At 53.8% G+C, this 23,678-nt stretch overlaps 1 protein-coding gene across 2 annotated transcripts; it reads left to right on the forward strand.

Moving 5' to 3' along the window:
- Nucleotides 1-947: 947 nt before the first annotated feature.
- On the forward strand, nt 948-22,641 carry LOC142881557 (heparan sulfate glucosamine 3-O-sulfotransferase 5-like). 2 transcript variants are annotated; one of them, XM_076015906.1, is made up of 4 exons: nt 948-1,236; nt 12,196-12,269; nt 19,935-20,076; nt 21,504-22,641. In XM_076015906.1, the coding sequence occupies exons 3-4, from the start codon at nt 19,970-19,972 to the stop codon at nt 22,462-22,464; spliced, it is 1,068 nt and encodes a 355-aa protein (XP_075872021.1). In that variant the 5' UTR covers nt 948-1,236; nt 12,196-12,269; nt 19,935-19,969; the 3' UTR covers nt 22,465-22,641. The 2 variants fall into 2 exon arrangements, with proteins under 2 accessions (XP_075872021.1, XP_075872022.1); XM_076015907.1 differs by lacking the exon at nt 12,196-12,269.
- The last annotated feature ends 1,037 nt before the right edge of the window (nt 22,642-23,678 follow it).

Below are 23,678 nucleotides of genomic sequence, written 5' to 3' on the forward strand. Positions count from 1 at the left end.
GGAGGAGGAGGATGAAGAAGAGGAGGAGAAGAGGAGAACCTCAGTGACTCGTCTGAACTGGCTCAGTTCAAACGAGTCAGACTGAAGATTCAAACTGTTTTCAAGCAGCTACAAAGCTGAGTAATGCTGCTTATCGTACAACTCACTGTTGCAACAGCACACCTTTGGAGCGGTCAGCGTGCACTGCGTTGTCGTGCACGTTGACGTTGCCGTGCAGTGGAGCAGAAATTCTGCTCCAACATTTTTTTTCGTTGCGAATTTCTTTGACATTGTGCAGCTCTGGAAGACCGACAGCACCACCTGCTTCCTGTCTTCTGGATGTAGCCCCTCCCCCTCACCCCCCACTCCCCACCGACACCGCCCCACCCTCCCGGGCAGCAGCTCCGCCTCTTTCTCCTCCGAGGAACCACCCACTGGTCCAATCCAGCGGTCCTGATTGGAGCTCTTGAAAGCTGGAAGAATCCACCAACCTCCAGCCTGCAGGGTAGCACCGCTCCGGTCCAGCTTGCACCTCCCGACACGGCAGAAACTCCCAGGATGGATTTCAATTGAAGTCAGGAAAAAAAAAAAAGTTTGATTCTGATCTGCATTTTATCCTTCACTTTGAAATGCATTCCTTTATGTTTTATTATTTTGGCATGAAATCCCTCTGAACAAGTCCGCGTTTTCATTTGATGCTTTGACAAACTTTAAACACCCCCCCCCCCCGCCCCGCCCCCTTCCTCCCTCCTCTCCCCCTCCCCCCTCCTCCAGGAACACGCCCCAGCTCTCCCTGCTGAACCTCCTCCCTCCACTCGGCGCCACTCCGCCGCTGAGCTCCGCCGCCTCCTCATCCAGACGGCGCGGCGCTGCTCGGCTCCTCCACCCGGGGCTCCCTCCACCTCCACCGGCCAGCGGCTGCGATGCTGCCGCCGCCGCCGCCGCCGCCGCTCCGGTCGCGACGGGACGAGCGCTGAAGTGTTTTGTGTGTTGTTGTTGTTGTTGTTGTTTTTGTTGTTGTTTTTGGACATTTGTTTTTTAACCTCGCGGTGTGGTCGTGCTCGTGCGCGCACCTGGATCAGCTCCACACCTGAGCGGCCAGCTGCTGCTGCTGCTGCTGCTGCTGCTCCCCCCCGGACCTCGGCGCACGCGGAGATGCCCGCAGGCTGTGTGACCTCCGTGCGGCTGCCGACCGCCGGCGCCTGGCTGCGAGTGTAGCCGCCCGCTGCTGCTGCTGCCCGGGAGGATGTCGAGCAGGTGAGCGGCACTTCACTTCACAGTGTATGTGTGTGTGTGTGTGTGTGTGTGTGTGTGTGTGTGTGTGTGTGTCGGTGGCCAAGTTGCAGCTGCGGCCAATCAAAGTTGACTTCTTCTCGCGCGCTGTCCTCTGCTGGTCTCCTGCACGCGGCAGGCTCAGACCAGTCTGGTTCCTGGTTGGTGACAAACACCTCCTCCTTCTACAAAGAAAGAGCCCTCTGTGATGTCACAAAGGGACGGCGATCACTCTCAACCCAGCCAGCTGGTTGCTTCGGTCCTCCCTGCCTTGTTTTCTATCGTCTTCGTCCATCTCCAGCCGGTGGACATTCAGAGGAGATGTAATGGTCGTCTGAGGCCGTGTGTGTTTCCAGCATCGTCGCCCAGCGTCAGCCGATCTCATCAGGTCCAGGGTCGCTGCTCCGACCTGGAGCCGGCAGCAGGTGGCGACGCAGGACGTCCTGTCAGGGCTGCTCCTGGGACTACTGTCTTGTGCTTTTCCAATGAAGGGAGCAGCTTAAATATTTTTAAGGAGATCTAAAGATTGTAAAAGGCTCAACTCCCCCCCCCCCCCCCCCCCAAACCTTGAAGACATCCGAGTCGGTTTGTTCTCTCAATTTTCCAGCTGGTTCCTCCTCCTCCTCCTCCTCCTCCTCCTCATTTGACTGAGTGTCTGATTGGAGTGTGGAACAACCAGGACAGCAGCCAAACAAACTGTTTGGCTGCTGTCCTGCATCAGCGCTGCAGCGATTGCTTGCCCCCCCCCCCCCGAGCCTCCGATGAGTCTTTGAGTGAGTTGAACAGGGAACCAGTTCACTCCCCTCAGACGCCCCCAGTCGAGTGGCTCGGCGACAAGATTCTCCTCAGTCACATAGTTGGTTTCTGCTGAAGGATCCTTGAACATCCACAACAACAACAACAACAACAATAAAGCAGATTTGAATTTTCAGGGTTATTTTTTTCAGAAAACTGCCCAGAAAAACCCCCCAAAGATCCTTGAATTTAAAGGTCCCGCATTCCAATACATGGTGGTTCAGCAGCAGGAGGAGGAGGAGGAGTGAGAGGTTTCACTCCTCCTCCTCCTCCTCCTCCCCCCCCTCCCCCTCCTACTCCTCCTCTTCCTCGCAGCTCCTTCTATTATCTGTTCCGACCTTCACAACGGCGCCGTGGCTAACACAAAGCAACGCGGTGACCCCGCCTCCATTAGCCATATGGCTCCTGTTGCCTCGGATTTGCTTGATGCAATTTTCCCGTGTCCTTCCCGGAGCCGAGCTGAGACCTCCTCCTCCTCTCGTCAGAGGAGGAGGACGGCTGCGATTTTATTTTGTTGTTGTCGTCGCTCCCTCGGACTTCTGCCCGCTTGCTTTTCCATTTAATCACCGGCGGCCTCCTCCTTCCGCTGCAGCTGTGACCGTTGCAACCAGCCTGCTTGACTCGGTCTGGCCAAGATTGTCCAATCAGCTTCCAGACCGGTGCTGGGCAAACCTTCTGACTGGTGGGGCGACAGTGGCTTCCATGGAGCAGCAGCAGATGTGTGGAGTGTTTCGGTGAGCCAAAAATATAGTTTGCAGTTTCCTAGTTTTTTTTTTTCCAAGTCTGACGTAGAACCACCGTCAGAACCACCCAGAACCTCCTAGAACCTTTTTCTCCACCTCCAAAAATGTTTTCTTTGGGCTCTTCTCCAATCCATCGGTCAATTTCTTTCATTCTACGACGTTAAATTTGGATCTGATTTGTGCAACAAACAATAATAACAACCACAAAACTCCTCGTCTTTGGCTCTTGGTTATGATTCATTAGAATGGAATTGGATCAGAACTCATAAACTCTGAATATTGACCCGGTTGAGGTGTTGAAATGCTTTTTCCCCCTCTGATCGTGTTGCGTTTACGGATGTGTGCAAACGTCGTGGCGCCGGCTGCTGCTGCTGCTGCTGCTGCTGCTGCTGCCGCTGCTGCTGAGCTCGACGAGTCTCTGACAGCCACAAGTCAAGCTGATGGTGCGTTTCAGAGTGGCGGCGACGGAGCGCAGCGGCGCCCCCCGCTGCCCGCCTGCTGCTGCTGCTGCTCCTCCCTTTCATCTGCATTTTCATAAAGCCGGCCGACGAAGCGTAAATAAGCGCACAGCAGCCGGATCACTCACTCACTCACCGTCCGTCCACCCGTGTCCTCTGTTTCACCTCTAGCTCCTCCCCCAGGCCCCTCCCCCCCTCCCCCACCTCCGCCCAGCAGCAATAAGTCTGAGCGGCCGAGCAAACAGGAGCCGGCAAATAAAACTTCACCCCCTGGGCCCCTGTAGCTGGAGGAGGCTGCAGGGGTTCCCACGAGGAGGAGGCGCACACACACACACACACACACACGCACACACACACACACACACACACACACACACACACACACACTAAATAAACACTGGCGCTTACAGGAAGTGATTGCGGTCAGGTGGTTCAGGTGCAGGTGCTCTATTACTTATTATCTGTTTACCATTAAGACTACAATATATATTTTGAAGAAGAAGAGGAGACGCAGGAAGTGAGTGTGAGCCTAGCTGTCGCTAAAGACATTAGCACTGACGCTGCGCTGCCTTATTTCTATTTACCTCCCTGAATCTCCAGGCTGCAGCTGAATAAACGCGCCGACTGGTTTCTGCTGTTGACTTCCAGCTCAGCGTGTGTGTGTGTGTGTGTGTGTGTGTGTGTGTGTGTGTGTGTGTGTGTGTGTGTGTGTGTGGCTCAGCGGCGTCTGCTCCCACCGTCTGCAGCAGACTCAGAATGTCCATTAAAAAAATCCTAAATTATTTTAGGATTTCTTTTTAGTCGATTTCTATCGACACACGTGTTGCAGAGCAGTGTTGCTGCTGCTGCTGCTGCTGCTGCCGCTGCTGCTGCCGCTGCTGCTGCCGCTGCCGCTGCTGCTGCTGCCGCTGCCACTGCCAGGTTTGTCAGGTTTCAGTGGGACGGCTGAAAACCTCTCTTTCATCCCTGTTGTTTCTCTTGCTGCTCTGGAACGCCGTCAGACCAGCAGACGCTGACGATGTCGCGTAGCTAGCCTAGCGGCTTCGTGCTAATTGGTCCCAGCTGAGCGCAGCCGCGTCTCAGACCTTCTCCCCCCCCCCCATCCCCCCACCCCCCCACCCCCTCGCTGGTTCTTTTTCTCTTTTCATTTCATTCTCCTTCCAGGCCGCGCATGCACGTCGCAGTTTCCTGTGTTCAGCGTTTAGCTCCAGATTTCTCCCCTTGCTGATCCTCTCAGGATCCTCTTTGACTCTTTCCCAACGGCGTCGACCATAAAACAATCTTCTGAACCCCCCCTCCCTTGAAAACTCTGACTTCTGGCTCCCTGGCCCTCTTCCTTCCTCTTTTATCCTTTCTTTCCTCTTCCTCTGTGGGCGCTGGGTCGATTCTCGGCCTGCTGGTGATGAGTCACGCTATTAAATGTGACGACCAGTGGCCGCATTCATCACACGCAGACCGACCGACTGAGTGACTCCCTCTCCGCTAATTAAGCTTCCAGGTGGATGCAGCAGGACGAGTGGAACCCAAAACTCAATTAAAACACAAGAAATGGGGATGGAAAAAAAAATGGTCTGGACCTCCAAAGAGCCAAAAATCTTGCAAAATATTTTTATCACTTTGTTGTCCGCCGGCGCCGCCGGCAGACAAACGCGTGCTTTGAAAAGTGGCTCTGCAGCTCGTTCATGATGAGAAATGTTGTTGCCTGGTGTGAGGAAGGACTCGCATCAAAACTGCCTCCTGATTAGAAATTCTTTTATTAAAGTGGGAAGGAGAAGACCTCCGCTGCTGGACTTCAGTCGGTCACTTTCCCCTGTAGCGCTCTGCTCTCTGCCCCGGTTCTGGTCCCCGGAGGCTCCAGATTACGACCCAGACGTCTGAGGTGTGTGTGAAGTCCCGACCGACTGTCCTTGTGAAATTTAGAGTCGCTCACATGATTAAACGATTACGGCGGATTCAGGTTTTTATTGCAGCGTGAGAAAATAAATCAGCCACTGTGGAAAAAGCTCCCAGACGCTGGCAAGACGGTTTCCACTATTTCCAGCTTCTTCTTCTTCTGCTGCTGCTGCTGCTGCTGCTGCTGCTGCTGCTGTGAACTCCTCCAATAATCCTCTTTGGGATTTTTTTCTTTCTTTCAATTCCGACTGCGCCACTGAGACGCAGCACAATAAAGTTCTCATCCGTCAGTCGGCACAGTGACGAGGAGGAGTGTGTGTGTGTGTGTGTGTGTGTGTGTGTGTGTGTGTGTGTGTGTGTGCGTGTGCGTGTGCGTGTTTGGGGGGGTCTGGGAGCTGAGGAACAGGTGAGATGTTCCACAGAAGCCCCCCAGGACGCCTCCCTCCTCCTCCTCCTCCTCCTCCTCTTCCTCCTCCTCTTCCTCTTCCTCTTCCTCCTCCAATCACATCCGGCTCCGCTGGGATGCAGGCTGCTTGTTTGATCTGCCGCTGCTGCTGCTGCTGCTGCTGCTGCTGCTGCTGCTGCTGCTCTTCCTCTCTGAAGTCACATGACCAGAGCTTTGCTTTCCATGGAGTTGTGCCACTTGAACAAAGTGAGCTCAGACATTTGAAGCTCACACAGGTGGTGTTTTTTTATTGTTCGTTTTTCTTTCCAAGCCTTGCAAACACTTGTCTTTGGTGTCTGGAGGTCACATGACTTCCTCCTCGGCAGGAACTACTGGCTCTCCTGCTCAGATTTTGGACCTACACCGGTGCTACCGGGGTTGTTTGTTTTTTTTTCCTGACTCCACGGCTCCCCCTGCTGCTGGTAACCGAACCCACTTCAGCTCACGTTAGCGGCCGCTAGCCGGGCAACACACACAGCGCCGTGTGACATGGTTTGAGATGACTGCAGCAGCGTTGCTGGCTGTTTGTGGTCAGTGGAGGCTCTCGGCTGAAGATCTTCAGGATCTTCAGGATCTCAGACTCTCTGCTGCTGCGCTTTCAATCTGGAGGCTTCGTGTCTGGGAACTGGGAATCTGCTTCCTCCTGAGAAGAGAAGCGGAATGAAAGATGAGTCGCCGCTGCCGCCGCAGCCTTCAAAGACTTTCACTGCTTTTGGGTTTTTCTTCTCTTCTTCTTCTTCTTCTGCTGCTGCTGCTGCTTCTTGAGTGTGCGGAGAGATTCCTCCGGTCCCCCAGAGGGCGCCGACAGTCATTGAAACTGGGGGATTAAATGTCTGAAGATTAGATAGTGAGACGTAGAGCCAAAATGAATCTGAATTAGAAGAAACTCTTTTGGAGCCTCCGGCTGGAACTGAGGCTTTGTTAGACACAGCAGCGGCAGCAGGGGGCGGCGGAGGGCGGAGCTGTGCGGGGCAAAGTCGGAGGATTAAAGGACCTTCAGCTGAGAACTTTCTCACTGAATTACTTCCTGTCCAGTCAAACAAAACCCCACCGTCCCTCTCAACAAACCACCGAGATGTGGTATTGATTCGTGTGTGTGTGTGTGTGTGTGTGTGTGTGTGTGTGTGTTAAGCCAGAGAGCAATGTGTGCAGTTTACTTTGTTTTTTCTGCTTGTTTGGAGAAGACGAGGAGGAGGAGGAGGAGGAGGAAGAGCAGCAGCAGCAGCAGCAGCAGCAGTAGTGGGTTTGCTGGTCGCTGTCCGTGGTGCTGAATCAGCTCCTCCAGGCTGAGCCACTGATGGGTTTTGACAAACTCAATATTTCCTGGCTAATCTCCGCCGGCAGAAATAAAATCTCAACATTAAACTTTAATGACTTCAACAAAACAAACAAACAAAGCACAACAGAACTTGTTTGGTGCCGGGTCGCTGCAATCAGGCCGCAAACAACGCAGCTGGACAGGAAACACGATGAGTGGCTCGACTCACTTCCTGTCTGGTGGGGGAAGAAGTAGCTCTGGCGCTGCTACCGTCATGGCTAAAAGCAAAGCTGATTGGACACACTCTCTCTCTCTCTCTCTCTCTCTCTCTTTCTTTCTCTCCCTCTCTTTCTCTCTCTCTCTCTCTCTCTCTCTCTCTTTCTCTCTCTCTCTCTCTCTCTCTCTCCCTCTCCCGGAGACTCAGGGGATCCGAGTCCAAACCAACGAGCAAACGAGCTGATGGGTCCTGAGCCGAGTGTCGAAGCCCGACGGGAGACAAAAACCCTCGGCCGTCTCGGAAGCTCAAATTGCACAAGCCCCGCCTCCTGCAGCGTCTTCTTGTGTGTTCCAATCTAGGAAAAAAAAAAAAACACTGTGCTTTTCGTGTGCGACCGCCGGGACTCAGCGGCTGTGCAGGAAGCGCAGACTGAGCAGAAAACATCTGGTCCTGGTTCAGTTTCTTGTTGTTGTCGTCTGCGTCCACACTAGGTGGCGCTGCAGGGGAGCGCCGGCCCTTCAACCAACTGCTCCTTGTCCTGTTTACCGCCTCTTCAAGGCCAGTTTGAAGGCAGCCAGACGAGTCGGAACCCCCGTTTGAACCTCCGCTGGGGTCCAAACGGGGTCTCGTTGATGCACAACAAAGAGAAAAGAAATCAAATCCAGAGGCCGACTGTTGAGGAGCGTCTTGAGGCGATACGGCCGGCTCACGTGCGCTGTCTGCGCAGCGTGAGCCGGCCAATTATGCGGCCGGACACACTGCCTTCTTATCTGCGGCCAGCAGTTGCGGCGGATTTGAAAGCCTCCAGTCTGACGAGCCGAGCGCAGAGTTGGTTTCCTCAGCGCTCAAAGTCTCCCCGCCACTCTCGTCTCTTGTCTCGGCTTATGAGACTGGGGACCATCAACCGTGGGCCAAAAAAAACAACAGCTGCACCAGCAGGGGGCAGCAGCACCGTGACATTTCAGAGGCTTTTTTTTTTTTTTTTTTTTTTTCCAATGTGGATGAGAGTCTTTCCAGTCGCACGTCTGATCTTTGTGTGCGTTTATCTGCAGAAACAGCTGCCGATTCTTGCTGCTAGCCTGCTAGCTAGCTAGCGTTTCTTTTCTATTGCGGTCTGATGCGGAAACTTTCTTTTTTGGCCATATAGGTGTTTTTGGCCGCAGTACCTGGAGTGGCCACTGGGAGCTACAACAGGAGAGGAGACGTTTTCTCCTCTTTCTGTGGGAGGGAACGCTGGGAATGCTTTTATGTCTGTGTTGTTTTCCCGTCCGTCCCCTCTTGAAATTCCGCCGACGCCCTCTGAGCACCGAGAGGCCGTAAAAGTAAATTGACTTCTCCTGGCGACGGCGCTGCGCCAGACTATCGACCTCCAGCCTGAAGCTGATGACACAAATAAAACACCGGTGACGTCTGAAGGAAGGTGTTGCTCCACAGCTGGCTTGCTTGGTTTTCCCCTCTTCTTTCCCACCTCCACCTCTTCCACCACATCCATCCCCACCTCCACCAGCTCCACCATCACCTCCTCCTCCACCGCCATCAACTCCTCCACCTCCTCCACCTCCACCCCCACCTCCACCAGCTCCACCATCACCTCCTCCGCCACCGCCATCAACTCCTCCACCTCCTCCACCTCCACCCCCACCTCCACCAGCTCCACCATCACCTCCTCCGCCACCGCCATCAACTCCTCCACCTCCTCCACCTCCATCCCCACCTCCACCTCCACCACCACCATCAACTCCTCCACCTCCTCCACCTCCACCTCCTCCACCACCTCCATCACCTCCTCTGCCACCGCCATCAACTCCTCCACCTCCACCACCGCCATCAACTCCTCCACCTCCTCCACCTCCATCCCCACCTCCACCAGCTCCACCATCACCTCCTCCGCCACCGCCATCAACTCCTCCACCTCCACCTCCTCCACCACCTCCATCACCTCCTCTGCCACCGCCATCAACTCCTCCACCTCCTCCACCTCCATCCCCACCTCCACCAGCTCCACCATCACCTCCTCCTCCACCTCCATCCCCACCTCCACCAGCTCCGCCTCCACCTCCTCCATCCCCGCCTCCACCTCCACCACCATCACCTCCACCACCACCATCCCCACCTCCTTCACCTCCATCTCCACCTCCTCCACCACCTCCATCACCTCCTCTACCACTACCATCCCCACCTCCACCACCACCACCAACTCCTCCACCTCCTCCACCTCCACCTCCACCGCCTCCAGCAGTCGCAGCAGAAGTCGGCTTTATAAACCTGGGCTCGTATTTTCAGCTCCATAAATTTGTTGCCAGATCGAAGCTGCTGTAAAGAGCACCACCACCACCACCACCTCCACCTCCAGCAGCAGCAGCAGCAGCAGTGGGGTCTCTCACCTGATGGGGACAGCTGGTCATAAAGGTGGCTCCATTAGCCTGGACTGCAGGGCGCCTGTGAAACAAAAAGCGAAATTAGAAAAAACCACGGCACATCTTTCACTGATTAGAACAGAAGTTTTCTCAGCCAATACATCACTGACCCCGCCCCCCCCCACCACCGCCCTCCCCCACCACCACCGCTGCTCCCTGATTGGACTGAAGTGGCTGCAGACGCTGTTTACACGACTCCTGGCCAGGGAAGTCCTTTACAAGATTGGACTGTTTGCACTGGGACGGATCCAGCAGCTCGTAAGCTTCCAGTAAACTCAGCCAACCCTCCTTCACCCCCCCCACCCCCCCAACCTCCCAAGACCCCCCCCCCCCCAACTCCCTGTGCCTGTTAAAAGCTGCCATCTAAGTGGTTGTCCTCAATGATGGAGCTCCGACTCCTCTTCTTAAATGTTGACGTCATTTATTGTGTGTGTGTGTGTGTGTGTGTGTGTGTGTGTGTGTGTGTGTGTTAAATGTACCTTTTTAATCAGAGATTGACTGATTTTTCGGCCTTAAACAAATGATTTCCTCTCTCCTCCTAGAACAGCTAAGGTAACAAACGGACAACAAAACAAGGAGCGAAACTCGGGTTCGACTCATATCGAGTGGCTCCGCCCTGAGGCCGCGCCCCCTTTGAGTAATTCCTCGTGCTTCACCTTCCTCCAGAAGTCATTTTGTCTCTTCCTCCTTTTTCCCAGCAGCCCTCAGACTCGAAGGCTGCCACTACCGTTCTTATTTATTTATTTATTTATTTATTTATTTATTTACTCCTCCTCTGACCTTGACTCCTCTGGGGGGGGGGGTAAAAAAAAAAAAAGAAAAGAATTTATGGCAAACAAACGTTGGGAGGAGTTCCATTTCCAAGATTCACCGTCTCCATCAGTCTGCCGCCCGCAGAGACAATCTGCACCGCTCGCCTCATAAAAATAACTCTCCCGCCGCCGCCTGGCCGGCCAATCCTGAGGGGGCGGAGCCAAACCCAGAGGACGCTGCTGCTTTTCCAGCACTTACTGGACTTTCAGCCTCCTGGCTTTTTTTTTTTTGACTCGCCGTCCAAATAGTTCCACGAAAGTGTGATTGGCAGTTCCAACCCCCAAAGCCTTTGATGAACGGGCTGCATATGGGCCCCCGGGCCATAGTTTGCCCATAGCTGTTCTAGAAAGACACGCTGAGGAATGTCTGTCGAGATAGAGAGAGCAGTGACTTTGCACCTGGCTCTCCTTCAGCCTGATAACCAGCAGCAGCAGCAGCAGCAGCAGCAGCAGCAGCAGCAGGTCGGTTGTGTGGCTGCAGCTGCAGCGGCCGGATAAGCGCCAGTGGACACCGGAGCACAATTTGTCTTCGCTAATTACGCTGCTGCTGCTGCTGCTGCTGCTGCTGCTGTGGCGCCACAAAGACGTCCAAACTTTAATTAACAAGCACCACAAGCAGGAGAAGAGCAGCGCGGCTGGGGAGGGGATGTGTGTGTCTGTTTGTGGTGGTGGTGGTGAGGGGGGGGTTCACTGTGTACTGGGAGACTGGAGGCCAGTAGCTGGGCAGGAGTCTCTCCCAGAAAGTCTGTAAATGAATTTTATACAGAGAAGAGAAGAGAAGTCGGAGCAGTCGGGTCTGAAAACCTGCCGTTTGTGAAGAGAATCACTGCAGTTCGTTCGGCCACCAGCAGGGGGCAGCACCCTGTGTCATTCTGAGTTCTGCTGTTCCATCTCAAGGTTTCAGTGCCAAAAGAACCTCTTTTTTTTCTACCTTTTGTGATGTCACTAGTTGATAGCGACCACACACACTGAGCAGCCAGGTGTTTTTTTTTACTGCCCCCTGGTGGTTGACTGCAGCATAACTTGTATTCGTAACTTCCGTTTCCTTTAGAATTACCATTGACTTGAAAGTCACACGCGTATAAAAGTATTGATTGTTATTGTTGTTAGCGCTGTTAGCCATTAGCCGTAGCAACTATTCTCAGTGCGGCTCTCTTCTTCTCTTCTTCTTCTTCTCTCTTCTTTTCTCTGTGCGTGTGTGTGTGTGTGTGTGTGTGTGTGTCCCATGTGATTTAGCTCCTCCCCCTCCCTCCCTCACCTGCAGCCCCTGACATCCAGGTTTTAGCCTTCAGTGCTGTGGTTGCTTTGACTTGAGTGTGATTGGTTGGGGTGGAATGGGAGACGAAAGGCCTGCAGAGGATTCATTGGCTCATTTCTGTGAATATTTCGTTTCATTGGAGCGGAGATCATTATTGGCCGAGGCCCTGAAGAGGCTCTGGGCCGGCGAGGTCAACCGCCGAGTCAATCGCTCATCGAAAGTCAAAGATCCGCTTTGATTTTCACGCCTCAGCATATCATCAGTGAGTCCACATAGCTGAGGAACGGGCAAAGTACGGCCCGGGGGCCATATGTGGCCCGAGAAACCTTTTAATCCGGCCTGCCAAACTAGAAGACATGATTTTAATCGGCGGTCAGTCGTACAATGGCTGCGTTTGAAACACGGTGGGGGGGGCTTCAAAGACACCGATCTGGTTCTGGTTCTAACTGGCTAGCTCGCCCAAAGGCTCGGTCCGCCTGCTGCTGCTCCGGCCCCTCTGTCACAGTTTGCAGTTTCTACCATAATTATCCCAGAAAAGGCCCTCAAAAAAAGCTTCATGTCACCATGAAGATCCCGTCTTCTCTCTTCCTGACCTCCTGACCTCCTGACCCTCTGACCTCGACTCTCTCTCTCCTCTCACTCGCCCAGGTCCTGGGTCTCGGAGCTCGTTGAGAAGAATCCAGGCGTCGACCGCCGCCTCTGGCAATCATGAGGACTGGAGGGTGAGTGGCATTCATTTCCTGGTTTGGAAACAGCTGCAGGCGTCCTATTGGTTGGGAAAAGGTGGTGGGCGGGGTTTAGCTACAGCGAAGCCAATCGTGTGTTGTCCCCCGATCAGGCTGGCCACGCCCCCCCCCAGACTCACTCCGTTCACGCAGCCGTGGACTTCTTGTTCCTGGCTGTGGCTCCGCCTCCTTCTCCTCAGACGCTCTCTGATTGGTCCGTTTGAGGCGGATCGGTGTTTCCTGTCTGACTCCTTATCTCGGTGTGTTTGTCTGATGCAGTCCTCTCCTTCTCAGCTCAGCTTAGCGTAGCTTAGCTTGGCTTAGCTACGCACTGACTTGTCCCACACACACACACACACACACACACACACACACACACACACACACACACACGATTAATCCTCCCGTCTCGCTCGTCGTGCGTCAGCGCCTTCTGCTGCTTTATCGTCCTCGGCGCCGTGAAAGCCAGCGACAGCTCCGCCCTGAAATATCGCCAAATTAAGAGCGCCGGCATGTGTAAACAACACCCAGACCCCCCCTCCCCCCTCCCCCTCCCCCTCCCTCCCTCCCGCCCGTCCCAAACGCTGTTCATCACGCCTGACTGCTACCATTAAAACTTTGTTGACCCTGTCATGTTTCAGGGGTTTTTTTTGTGTGTTTTTTTTTTTTTTTTGTCGAGCCGGCTGCTCTTTATCGACGCCGCGGCTCTCCACTTCATTTATTATTTTTCTTCATTTTAGTTTTTATTGAGCAAACGACCTCGTCAGGAGGGACCAAACACCAGGCGGCTGTGAGGGGGCGTGGCCTCAGGTTCCCCTCCAGCTGTGTTCCCGTCGCTAATTATCTCATTAGCATAGAGAAGCAACCCCCCCCCCCCTTCTCTGTTTTTCCCAGCAGCCCCTGCGGCGTGGCTGGAGGCGGATCAATAGTGCACGTTGTTCAGAGGAGCCGTCGCTTTGATTTCTGCTGCGTTTGAGTTGAAAAAAAAAAAAAAAAAAGAAAAAAATACTGTATTCATCCAAAAGGTTGAGCTGGGCGACACACGGTGGCCCAGTGGGTGGCGCTGCTGCCTCACAGCGAGGAGGTTGTGGGTTTGATTCCAGAGGCCCGGGGACCTTTCTGGAGCTTCACACCATTTAATAGAAACAGCAGTTTTACTTTGTTGAAGTGATATCGCTGTCATGGAAATGCAGCTGGGTGGACGGTAAGACGCTTGAGACCTCACCTGCACACCAGGGGGCGACAGTGGTGGAGGTGGATCTCGATCCCGAGTTGTTTCCGCTAAAACGTTTAAAAAAAAAAAAAAAAAAAGAAGAAAACCCCACCTGACGATGCTAACGTGAGTTAGCTCAGACTGCTAGCTTCAGGTGAAAAGACACACATATATATTTTTGCTTGGTGCGTTTCTGTTTCCCAGAGGCGTCCGACGCCCCGGCCGCCGTTTTTATTGGCCACACAAACACAACATCATTTATTATTAAAGCGTCTCAACCCAACGGTTGATTCATGAAGATTCTTTTCAGGGGGCTTTTATTGTGGAGATGCTTCACTTTGTGTAAGTCGTGAAGCAAACAAACGGCCAAAGAAAATACAGCGTAATATCCACCGCTGACGCTGCCGCCTCCCGCCGCCGCCTCGGGCACTCGCCGCCGCCGCCGCCACTCGCCGCCACTCGCCGCCGCCTCTTTTATTGGTGCAGGCGCCGCCGGCCTCCTCGGACCAGCCGCACGTTATTGGGCCATAATTGAGGTTGATATTAAAAGATGGGAGCAGCACAGCAGGAGCGGAGGAGGTGGAGGAGGTGGAGGAGCTGGGGTTGGTGGTGGGTGGGTGGGTGGGTGGGGGTCGGGGGGGGGGTCATCGCAGACAGATGATTGGCCGCCGCCCACCGCAGCAGGAGTCACCTTCCCCGTTTGGTTGACAAACTGCCGCCAACAAAGCAGGCGAACAAAACAGACACATAAAGAAGCTCCGCCCTCTAGTGGTCGGCCTGACGTGATTGCATTACCGTCACGCACGCACACACACACACACACACACACACACACACACACACACACACACACACACTGGGCAGCTGTTTGCAGCTCTCCCCTCCTCCTGGTTCAGTGGTTCAACGTCAGGACCTGCTGGTGTGAACTTGTTGCTTCCTTGAAACTGAATTCATTCATTCATCAACTTCACGCCGTGGGTTCGATGTGAGTGTGCTGCTGCTGCTGCTGCTGCCGCTGCTGCTGCTGCCGCTGCTGCCGCTGCTGCCGCTGCTGCCGCTGCTGCTGCTGCTGCTGCTGCTCCTCACGGCTGTTTTTTCTCTTGGCTTCCCATCGCAACATTTGATTGGACGTCACTCCGTCGCGGCTGGAAGTCAGCTGCCATTCACGCGTCCGTCCGTCCGTCCGTCCGTCCGTCCGTCTTCACAGTGGCGCTTTTCAGATGAGACCTGGGCTTCAGCCTCAGCCTGCTAGCCGATGTTCATCATCCCACATCTTCATCGGCCACCATCCATTATTCATGCCCCGCCCCTCCTGCCGCCGTCTTCCTCGGCCTCTGCAACAAGGCTTTTCGATTTCATCTCGCCGCCGTGCAGCGGTGCTGGCGCGCGCACGCACACACGCGCACACACACACACACACACACACACACACACACACACACACACACACGCACGCTCGCACTCTTCTCCTGCCATGTGAAATTGTGGATTCCGCCCAGTTAATGCAGCCAAATGAATAATTGATGGTAATAAGCGGAGCTCCCAGACGGGGTGTTTTATTGCGCCGCTCCCTCGCTGCTCCTCGACTTTACAGGCCGTCCATCCGTCCGTCCGTCCGTCCGTCCGCCTGTACGTACGCGTGCGAGACCGAAGGGAATGACAATCCCGCCGTCTGGCCGTGTCCGACATCGGGAACGCCGTAATGGGTTCCGTCCGGCGCTGCCTGTGTCTTAATCTCATCAAGTTTTCATTTTAAAGGGGAAGAAAAGGGAGAAAAAAAAGCTGCAGAGGTGCACGGAGACGTGGCAGTGGCAGGTTGAATGTTGGAGAGACGTTATGCAAACTGGCCCGCGGAGGAAAGCGATTTGGTGCGTGTAGCCGCGGGGCTGTGCTAACGCTAACGCTAACGCTAACGCTAACGCTGCTGTCCATGTGGTTCCAGGATTCTCTGCTGTAAAACTCTGAAGTTGATGCCATGAAACACTGGCTGCGAAGTTGTATCGTGGACCATATGTCGTATTGAATTGCTAAGTATCCTTTAGTATCATATTGTATCGTATTGTATTGTTTAGTCCCATGTTGGATTGTATCGCTGTGTAGCGTGCTGAGTGAGGCGTTTCACTGCGTCGGATTCTGGTCTTGCCGGGTTGTCATGTCTCACTGCAGCCACTAGGGGGCCACTAGCGGGCCTCCTGGTGCTGCTCCGGCCTCTCGGACCAACAGGCTCCTCCCCGGCTGACCGGGTTTTGTTATTTCGCTCCGGCAGAACCCGGGGATGGAGAAGCAGCTCCGGCAAGCAGACGAAGAGGTTCCTGCGTGGCTCTGATCTCGCCAGATCGCCTCTGATTCTATATTTGTATAGAACCAGGCAGGAGTTGATTTATGAGGCGTCGCAGCAGCAGCAGCAGCAGCAGCAGCAGCAGGACGTCCTCGGATGATCTTTTTTTTTTTTTTTTGGAGCTGCAGCTCTAATGAGGACCATCAAAGCTGCGGCGCCGGAAAACAGAACCCGGGTTCTGGCAGCGCCGCCGATCCAGACCCTGTTCACAGGAAAGGTCAGCGGTTCCATCGGCGCCGCTGACAACAACACATCTATCAGCGGCTGCTGCTGCTGCTGCTGCTGCTGCTGCTGCTGTCATGCTGCCCTTGAGCGAGTGACACTCCCAGACCCCCCCCCCACTACATCCTGTTTACCTATCACAGAGCCCCCCCCCACCCACCCACCCCACCCCGAGGGTGAGTGACACTCCTGGTGATGGTGATGATGGAGCCGCTGTCAACCAGGTGGCGCCGTTGCTGCGTCATCGACGTTTCACAGGAAGTGGCTGGTGGACTGACGAGGTGCTGACTTCCTGTTTTGGAAGCGTCTCAAAAAACCACCAATCAAGAGTGGGAGGAGCTTAGCTCCACCTGAGGGAAGTACACAGCGCCGCCCACTGATCGGACAGCGTTGGAACGTCTAAGCCTGGCAGGTGTGTGTGTGTGTGTGTGTGTGTGTGTGTGTGTGTGTGTGTGTGTGTCGCCATTATAGATACACACACACACACGCAGAAACACTCACAGTATGAATTTTGAAATTTCGGAGATTCCTTTGTGTTGTCGCCCCCTGCAGGCCGCCAACGGTAATTCCAACTGCTTTGTAGAACTTCTGGGGAAGTTTAGTTTTCAGGTTTTCCGAGGTTCGATCGACGTCGTCTGTTTGCGATGCGAGCGAGCGCGAGCCGAGGTCGTCTGAAGTTCTCGTCTCCAGCGTCCAGAGTCGGTTCCTTTGAAGATGAGCAGCAGAGAGAGAGAGAGAGAGAGAGAGAGAGAGAGAGAGAGAGAGAGGGAGAGGGAGAGGGAGAGGGAGAGGGAGAGAGAGAGAGAGAGAGAGAGGACTCCAATAAATAATGGAGGTGTCATATCTTGGAGTGGACGAGTGGCTGAGGGGAGCGCAGGTCAGCGGAAGGGGGGGCGGAGCTTCCAGCCGCATCGCTCCCCAGTGCATCAGCACGGATCAATAACAATAATAAAGTGAGCGGCGGCGGCGGCGGCGGTGAATTATTCATGGCTGCGCCGCCGCTTCCTGTCGTCTCCTCGTCTCCTCCACCGCTGCAGCGGCAGGAGCTCCAGCTCGCCACCACCACCACCACCACCACCACCTGTCTCCGTCCCGCAGCCCGGCTGAATTTATTGCGGCTGACAAAGAGGCGACGCATATTATTAACGCTGTTATTTTCCCCCTGCTATGTAAATGCTTTGATGGCCGGCTGAGTGGAGACGCTGCACCAGTTCTGTCACAGCAGCCGAGATTAAAGAAACAAAATGATAAAATGAAGCACTTGCAGGCCGTCAGTCACTTTGATTCTAATATTTAAAGACTGAATGACGTTTTTTAGCGGTTGGGGGGGTTGGGGGGTGGGGGAGGGGGGGGGGGTATGGAAATGATCATTTGGAAAAAGAACACTGTCGTCAGTGAGCTGCAAGGGAAGAAATAAAAAGTATGAAGAAAAGGAAACAGAACTGCGACCGGACAGCTGAGGCTTCCTGTGGCTCTGGACACCAGCAGCCAACACAGGAAGTGACGTCATGATGATGACGACGACGATGGTGACGGTTACATTTGTCGAAGAACGACCTGACGATCTGTGGCTCTGCCAACACACCAGAGGTCAAAGGTCAAACCTTGGCCACGCATGAAGAGCTTCCCGACGGAACCTCGCCGGCTGCTGCTGGTCCAGGTGCTGGTCCAGGTGCTGGTCCAGGTGCTGGTCCAGGTGCTGGTCCAGGTGCCGTGTGCTGGGACCAGTACCAGGGATCCTCGCTCTTGTTTCCAGTTTCTCTGCGCTCGGTTGCTTTCTGCAGCGGCTGCCAACCGACCACCGTGGTTATTTATCACAGACGCCTCATTCTGCCGTTGGGGGGGGGTGAGAGGGTGTGGGGGGGTAATTGCAGTTGTTATCGGCTGTGTAAACAGCGACGCTCCTCTTGTGCTTTTAATTAATCGGCAGCAGAAACCAGCCGGTCAGCACTTCCTTCCTTCCTTCCTTCCTTCCTTCCTTCCTTCCTTCCTTCCTGTTTTCTTCTTTTCCTTTTTTTTTTTGGGACCCAGCCGCTCGTCGCGGGTGACAGGAGGAGGAGGTGAACGCGGAGGACTTTCCAGAAATAAAAGTGACGGAAGGTGTTGGAAGCTTCCGCCGCTTTGCCCTCCAGCACCTGCTGGCTTTCCTCCACTGCTTGTGGCTGTCATAGAGAAATGGAGGGGGGTGCATGTTGAGACGGTGGAGGAGGCGACTGGGGCCTGATATTCACACTGTTGACACAGCGCCCCCAGCTGCTTTGGTGTGGAACTGCCTGAGCCTGCCTGCCTGCCCAGCACCCTCTTGTTGTTGGAGGTCAGCTCGCTGGCAAACATCCCCGTGTCTCTTTATGCTGAAAGGCAGCTGACTGAAGCGGAGACTTCGAGGCGCTAAAGTTAGCCGCTATTTAGCCCCACTCCTCTGTGAAGTAGCATTTTAGCTCCTCTTGCAGTCTTCCGAAAACTACACCTCCACCAGTTTTTGTTTTTATTTTCAAGTCACGTCCGTCGTCCGCTACATGGACGGCATCCCGCAGACAACAGCTAGCCCCCCCCCAATCCCCCCCCCGCCCCCCCTCGCCGACTGTCACCACGTCTGTTCTCGTGTCTCTCCGCTCTGTCAAACAAAAGCTGCGTGAAGACAAAAGAGGAGTTTCTATCCCTCGTTCGTTTCTTTCCTTTTCGTCCCGCTATCTGCTCCCACACACGAGAAGTAGAAAAACACCTGCAGGAAGGAGCTCACCTGGAGGGGAGCGCGAGCGCTTGAGAAGGTCTGAGGCGGTGTTCCCAGTTTGAACCCTGCGTGATGCAGCCGCTGCTGCGCAAACCTCCGGCTAACTGCCTTCACCATCCTGCTCCGCGGGACTGATGGGATTGTTCCCCTCCGCCTCCACTCCAGACGTCAGCCAGGAAGCAATACGGCTGAAATGTTTTCCAGTCACGCTCGGGTCAAGAGCCCTCTTTAGTTGTTTATGAGCTACAGCGGAGGGAAGCGGCTCTGGTGGGGGTGGGGGTGGGGGTGGAGGGTGGAGGGTGGAGGTGGATTAAAGTGCAGCGGAACCTTTTGTAATACAGCCGTGGCATGCGGAGCCATTATTCCGTGATGTGATTTACCAAGTAGCCGCTGAGGAGGAGGAGGAGGAGGAGGAGGAGGAGGAGGAGGAGGAGTGCGGAACCAGCAAGACAAATAAAGTCACATTTAACAGAGAGAGGGGAAAAACACTCTGATCAATGACCCCTCCGGGCTTCCTTAGACTGAAGGCTCCAGTGGCTGCTGGCTGGAAACACAAACGTCATTAAAATAAAACTACCTGGTCCCACAGGGAGGGCAAAGATCAAGGGCCGCTAACAAGATTAGCTGATTAGCTTAGCCCCGCACGCTATAGTAGCGGTTCCTTTGACGCTTTTATTGATGTGCTGCAGATTCTGCAACCAGCCACTAGGGGATGACAGAAGCTGCGTTTCCAAGACAGTGTTTCAAAATAAAAGCATTTAGCCTTTTCTTTTTCCTCTACTTCTTCTTCTTCTTATTATTATTATTATTATTATCATTATTATTATGATTACTGTCATTATTATTATTATTTCCTCCTCCTGATCGTCCATCAGGGCGGCTGGTGCCACCAGAACGGATCCTCTGGGACTCTGAACAACAGATTAATTCACGGCCGAGTAACAAAGTGGCCGTGCAGTTCTTCTTTTTTTACCTCGGATGGCGCCGCCGCGCTTTTAGCAGGCGAGTCGCCTTAGTCACCCCCAGGTCCTGATGGAGCGCCTGTTAATAAACATCAGGGCCGGCGCCTCCGTCTTTTCCCCGCCGCTGACTCGTGGTGTGTGTGTGTGTGTGTGTGTGTGTGTGTGTGTGTGTGTGTGTGTGTGTGTGTGTCTGCAGGCTGAGGACGCAGCCCTGAAGATTGATGGAGGGCCATGCTCCTCAAACAGCAGGCGTTGCTGAGACAGAAGCTCCTGGTTCTGGGCAGCCTGGCTATCGGCAGCGTCCTCTATCTGGTGGCCAGGGTCGGAACCTTGGACAGGTAATTCATCACCACGCGTCGCACATCAACCCCAACCCCACCCCTTCCTCAACCCAACCACCGCCTTGGACCCGGACGGGAGCAGCTGCTGCTCCTCCGGTCTTTCTTCCCCACTTCAGTTTTCCAGGCTCCGTGCTGCGGCTCCTGCCTGCTCCCCTCGGCTTTCACCCTGTTTAGCCGGAAAGATAAAGGGAAGCTGCAGGAGCGGCACCTGCTTATTCTCCCTCTGCCTCCTCTTCCTCTCCTTCTCTGATCTTTTTCAAGCGGCTGGCACGGAGAATGTTTTTATAGCAGCCGCTGCATTCAGCTTCTCTTTGCCGTATTCGTCCTCCACCCAGCCTCCATCTACTTTCCCCGTGTATTACAGTCCTGCCCAGAACATCGGGATCTCCTGAGAAGGTTGTTGTGTTTGCCCCATGTGTGAACTCTTTAAAGGCTTCAGGAGCCTTTTGCAGGGGTTTTGGATTCTTTGGACTCTTTGAAGCTACAACACTGAAGCTTCTCACACTGTTCTCATTTTTCTTTCAGTTTGTGGCTTTGTGGTTTTAATACGCTGGAAATCGTAATGAGCAAAGTCACAACAAGGAACTGCTTGAGACGTCAGTTTGCGTGGAAAGGCTCAATACAATACTTTTATGTTAAATTGCCAAAATAAAAGAGCTTTTGCTTGATACACAGTGCCTGTGTATTCTGTCATGCACGGTGATCTGACGCCTCGCACCACCTGTGGCTCTCTAGAAGAACACTCAGTAGTTTGCTGAGGTGGGATTTAACAAAGTAGAAGTGCTTCAGTTGATTTTCCAGGCATCTGAACTTCAGTGACGACTTCTTACTTTGACTCCCTACATTTGTACGCAAATATCTGTACTTTCTTCTCCTGAAGTTGCAAAAAAAAAAAAAATACATGCTGGTTGCTTTTGTGTTTAAAAAAATAATAATTCTGTCTCAAGTAATATATTTATTATTAGTAGTATTATAGTTGTTGTTGCCAGAAGTGGAGCTATTTAAATTTTATTTTTGATTTATTTTTCCCGCCTCTCTCTCTCTCTCTCTCTCTCTCTCTCTCTCCCTCTCTCTCTCTGTCTGTCTCTTTGTCTCTCTCTCCCTCTCTCTCTCTCTCATTCTCTCTCTCTCCCTCTCTGTCTGTCTGTCTGTCTGTCTCTCTCTTTCCCTCTCTGTCTCTCTCCCTCATTCTCTCTCTCTCTCTCCCTCTCTCTCTCTCTCTTCCTCTCTGTCTGTCTGTCTCTCTCTTTCCCTCTCTGTCTCTCTCCCTCATTCTCTCTCTCTCTCTCCCTCTCTCTCTCTCTCTTCCTCTCTGTCTGTCTGTCTCTCTCTCATTCTCTCTCTCTCTCTCCCTCTCTGTATGTCTCTCTCTCTCTCTCTTTCCCTCTCTCTCTCTCACTCTCTCTCTCTCTCTCTCTCTCCAGACTTCAGCCCGTCTGCCCGGTGGAGAGGAGCCGGCCGGCGCCGGCTGAGCCGCGGCCGGCGCCCCTGCGCGCCCTGCAGTTCAAGCGCGGCCTGCTGCTGCACGAGCTGCTGCGGGGCAGGAGCAACGCCAGCGGCGGCAGCCAGGAGGTGGAGCAGGCGCGGCAGCTGCAGCAGCTGGTGCAGCAGCTGCCGCGCGCCATCATCATCGGCGTGCGCAAGGGGGGCACGCGGGCCCTGCTGGAGATGCTCAACCTGCACCCGGCCGTGGTCAAGGCCTCGCAGGAGGTGCACTTCTTCGACAACGAGCAGAACTACGCCCGCGGCATGGAGTGGTACCGGGAGAAGATGCCCTTCTCCTCGCCGCAGCAGATCACCATCGAGAAGAGCCCCGCCTACTTTGTGACGGAGGAGGTGCCCGAGCGCATCTTCCGCATGAACGCCTCCATCAAGCTGCTGGTGATTGTGCGTGAGCCCACCACGCGGGCCGTCTCCGACTACACGCAGGTGCTGGAGGGCAAGGAGCGCAAGAACAAGACCTACCACCGCTTCGAGCGGCTGGCGGTGGACGCGGCCACGCGCGAGGTCAACACCAAGTACAAGGCGGTGCGCACCAGCATCTACGCCAAGCACCTGGAGCGCTGGCTCGAGTACTTCCCGGCGGAGCAGGTGCACGTGGTGGACGGCGACCGGCTGATCGCCGACCCGCTGCCGGAGCTGCAGCTGGTGGAGCGCTTCCTGCGCCTGCCGCCGCGCATCTCCCGCTACAACCTGTACTTCAACGCCACGCGGGGCTTCTACTGCCTGCGCTTCAACATCGTCTTCAGCAAGTGCCTGGCAGGCAGCAAGGGCCGCACCCACCCGCAGGTGGAGCCCTCGGTGGTGGCCAAGCTGCAGAGGTTCTTCCACCCCTTCAACCAGAAGTTCTACCAGATCACCGGCAGGACTTTCGACTGGCCGTGAGGAGCTGCCGCACTCCCGTCGGACAAACGGCTCCAAAGATCTGAAGACACGATAGATTACAGCACTTTGGGTTCATTTATACTGTAATATACAAACAAAGACAAAACAACGCCGGTGAATATTAAAGGACAACTTTGATGTTTTTATGTGTGTGCGTGCGAGAAGGGGGAAAGGAGAAGAAGCGGCGGCTCAGTTTGATGGTTTGATGATGAGAATCCCTTCAAATGAATTTGCCTGTCACTCAGCGGAAAACACACTTCTGAGTGCCGTCCTTCCATAAGCAGGTTGTTGTTTTCTTTCCTCTGTAAAAAAGGACGATCAAACACTGATAATGGCTTCCACCTCCTGATCCAACCAACACCTATTGAAGAGATCCAACACCATGTTTGCTGAAGAGTTTGTTTCCCCCGTCACGCTCTTTATTGAAGCCACTCTGTCTGCATCAGTTCATTCACACTGGCGTTCACTGGCTGACTGACACCACACCATCAGGGGGTTTGCAGCTCCACCCAGGCCACTTACAAACAACAACAACAACACAAAATAAACCTTCGAGACGACGCAAAAGCGTGTGTTTTGTGTGTTTGGTTGTCGGTCCAACAAAACATCCTCAGTTTTATCGTCGATTTGGGGGAAAGGGGCGACTGAAAGTGAGATCTTGTCAAACCAGCTGCTGATTGGAGGACAGTTAGCGAAACCTTTTTGTCTGTTTCTGTGCAAAATATCCATGGTGTGTCCTGTGTGTTGTTTAAAAAAAAGAAGTGGAATTAAAGGTGTAAACATCTCTCGTCTGCCAATTGTTCTGTTTTTACTTTTGCCCATTTTTGTGCGATGCTGAGTGATGAGATCTTCATTTGATTTTATATTTACAATCATGATTATTAATGAATGTATGAATCTGTACTTCGTGTCATTTTATATATTAATTTAATTTAATTATTTGATTTTGGCGGATGAAATTCCACTCTGTTTGCAGGGTGACAACGAAATGTTGCTAAGACAACGCTGACCTCTGGCGGTGAAAGAATGCAGCGCACACTGTCCTGTCGGTGAACTCCAGAGAAATGAGAAGAATCCGCGCTTTGCTTCTTTGGAACGCTCGATCTTTACACACAATTCAGGAAATGAACACTATGATGTGATGTCACAAAGGGGACACCGACGCCTCTCCCAGGTTAGTGAACACATCCCCGGCCAGGTGTTGGCTCCCCCTT

The sequence above is a fragment of the Nelusetta ayraudi genome, unplaced genomic scaffold (genome assembly GCF_046127955.1).
Source record: "Nelusetta ayraudi isolate G7.1 ecotype Tasmania unplaced genomic scaffold, CSIRO-AGI_Nayr_v1 ptg000203l, whole genome shotgun sequence".
Lineage (NCBI taxonomy): Eukaryota > Metazoa > Chordata > Actinopteri > Tetraodontiformes > Monacanthidae > Nelusetta > Nelusetta ayraudi.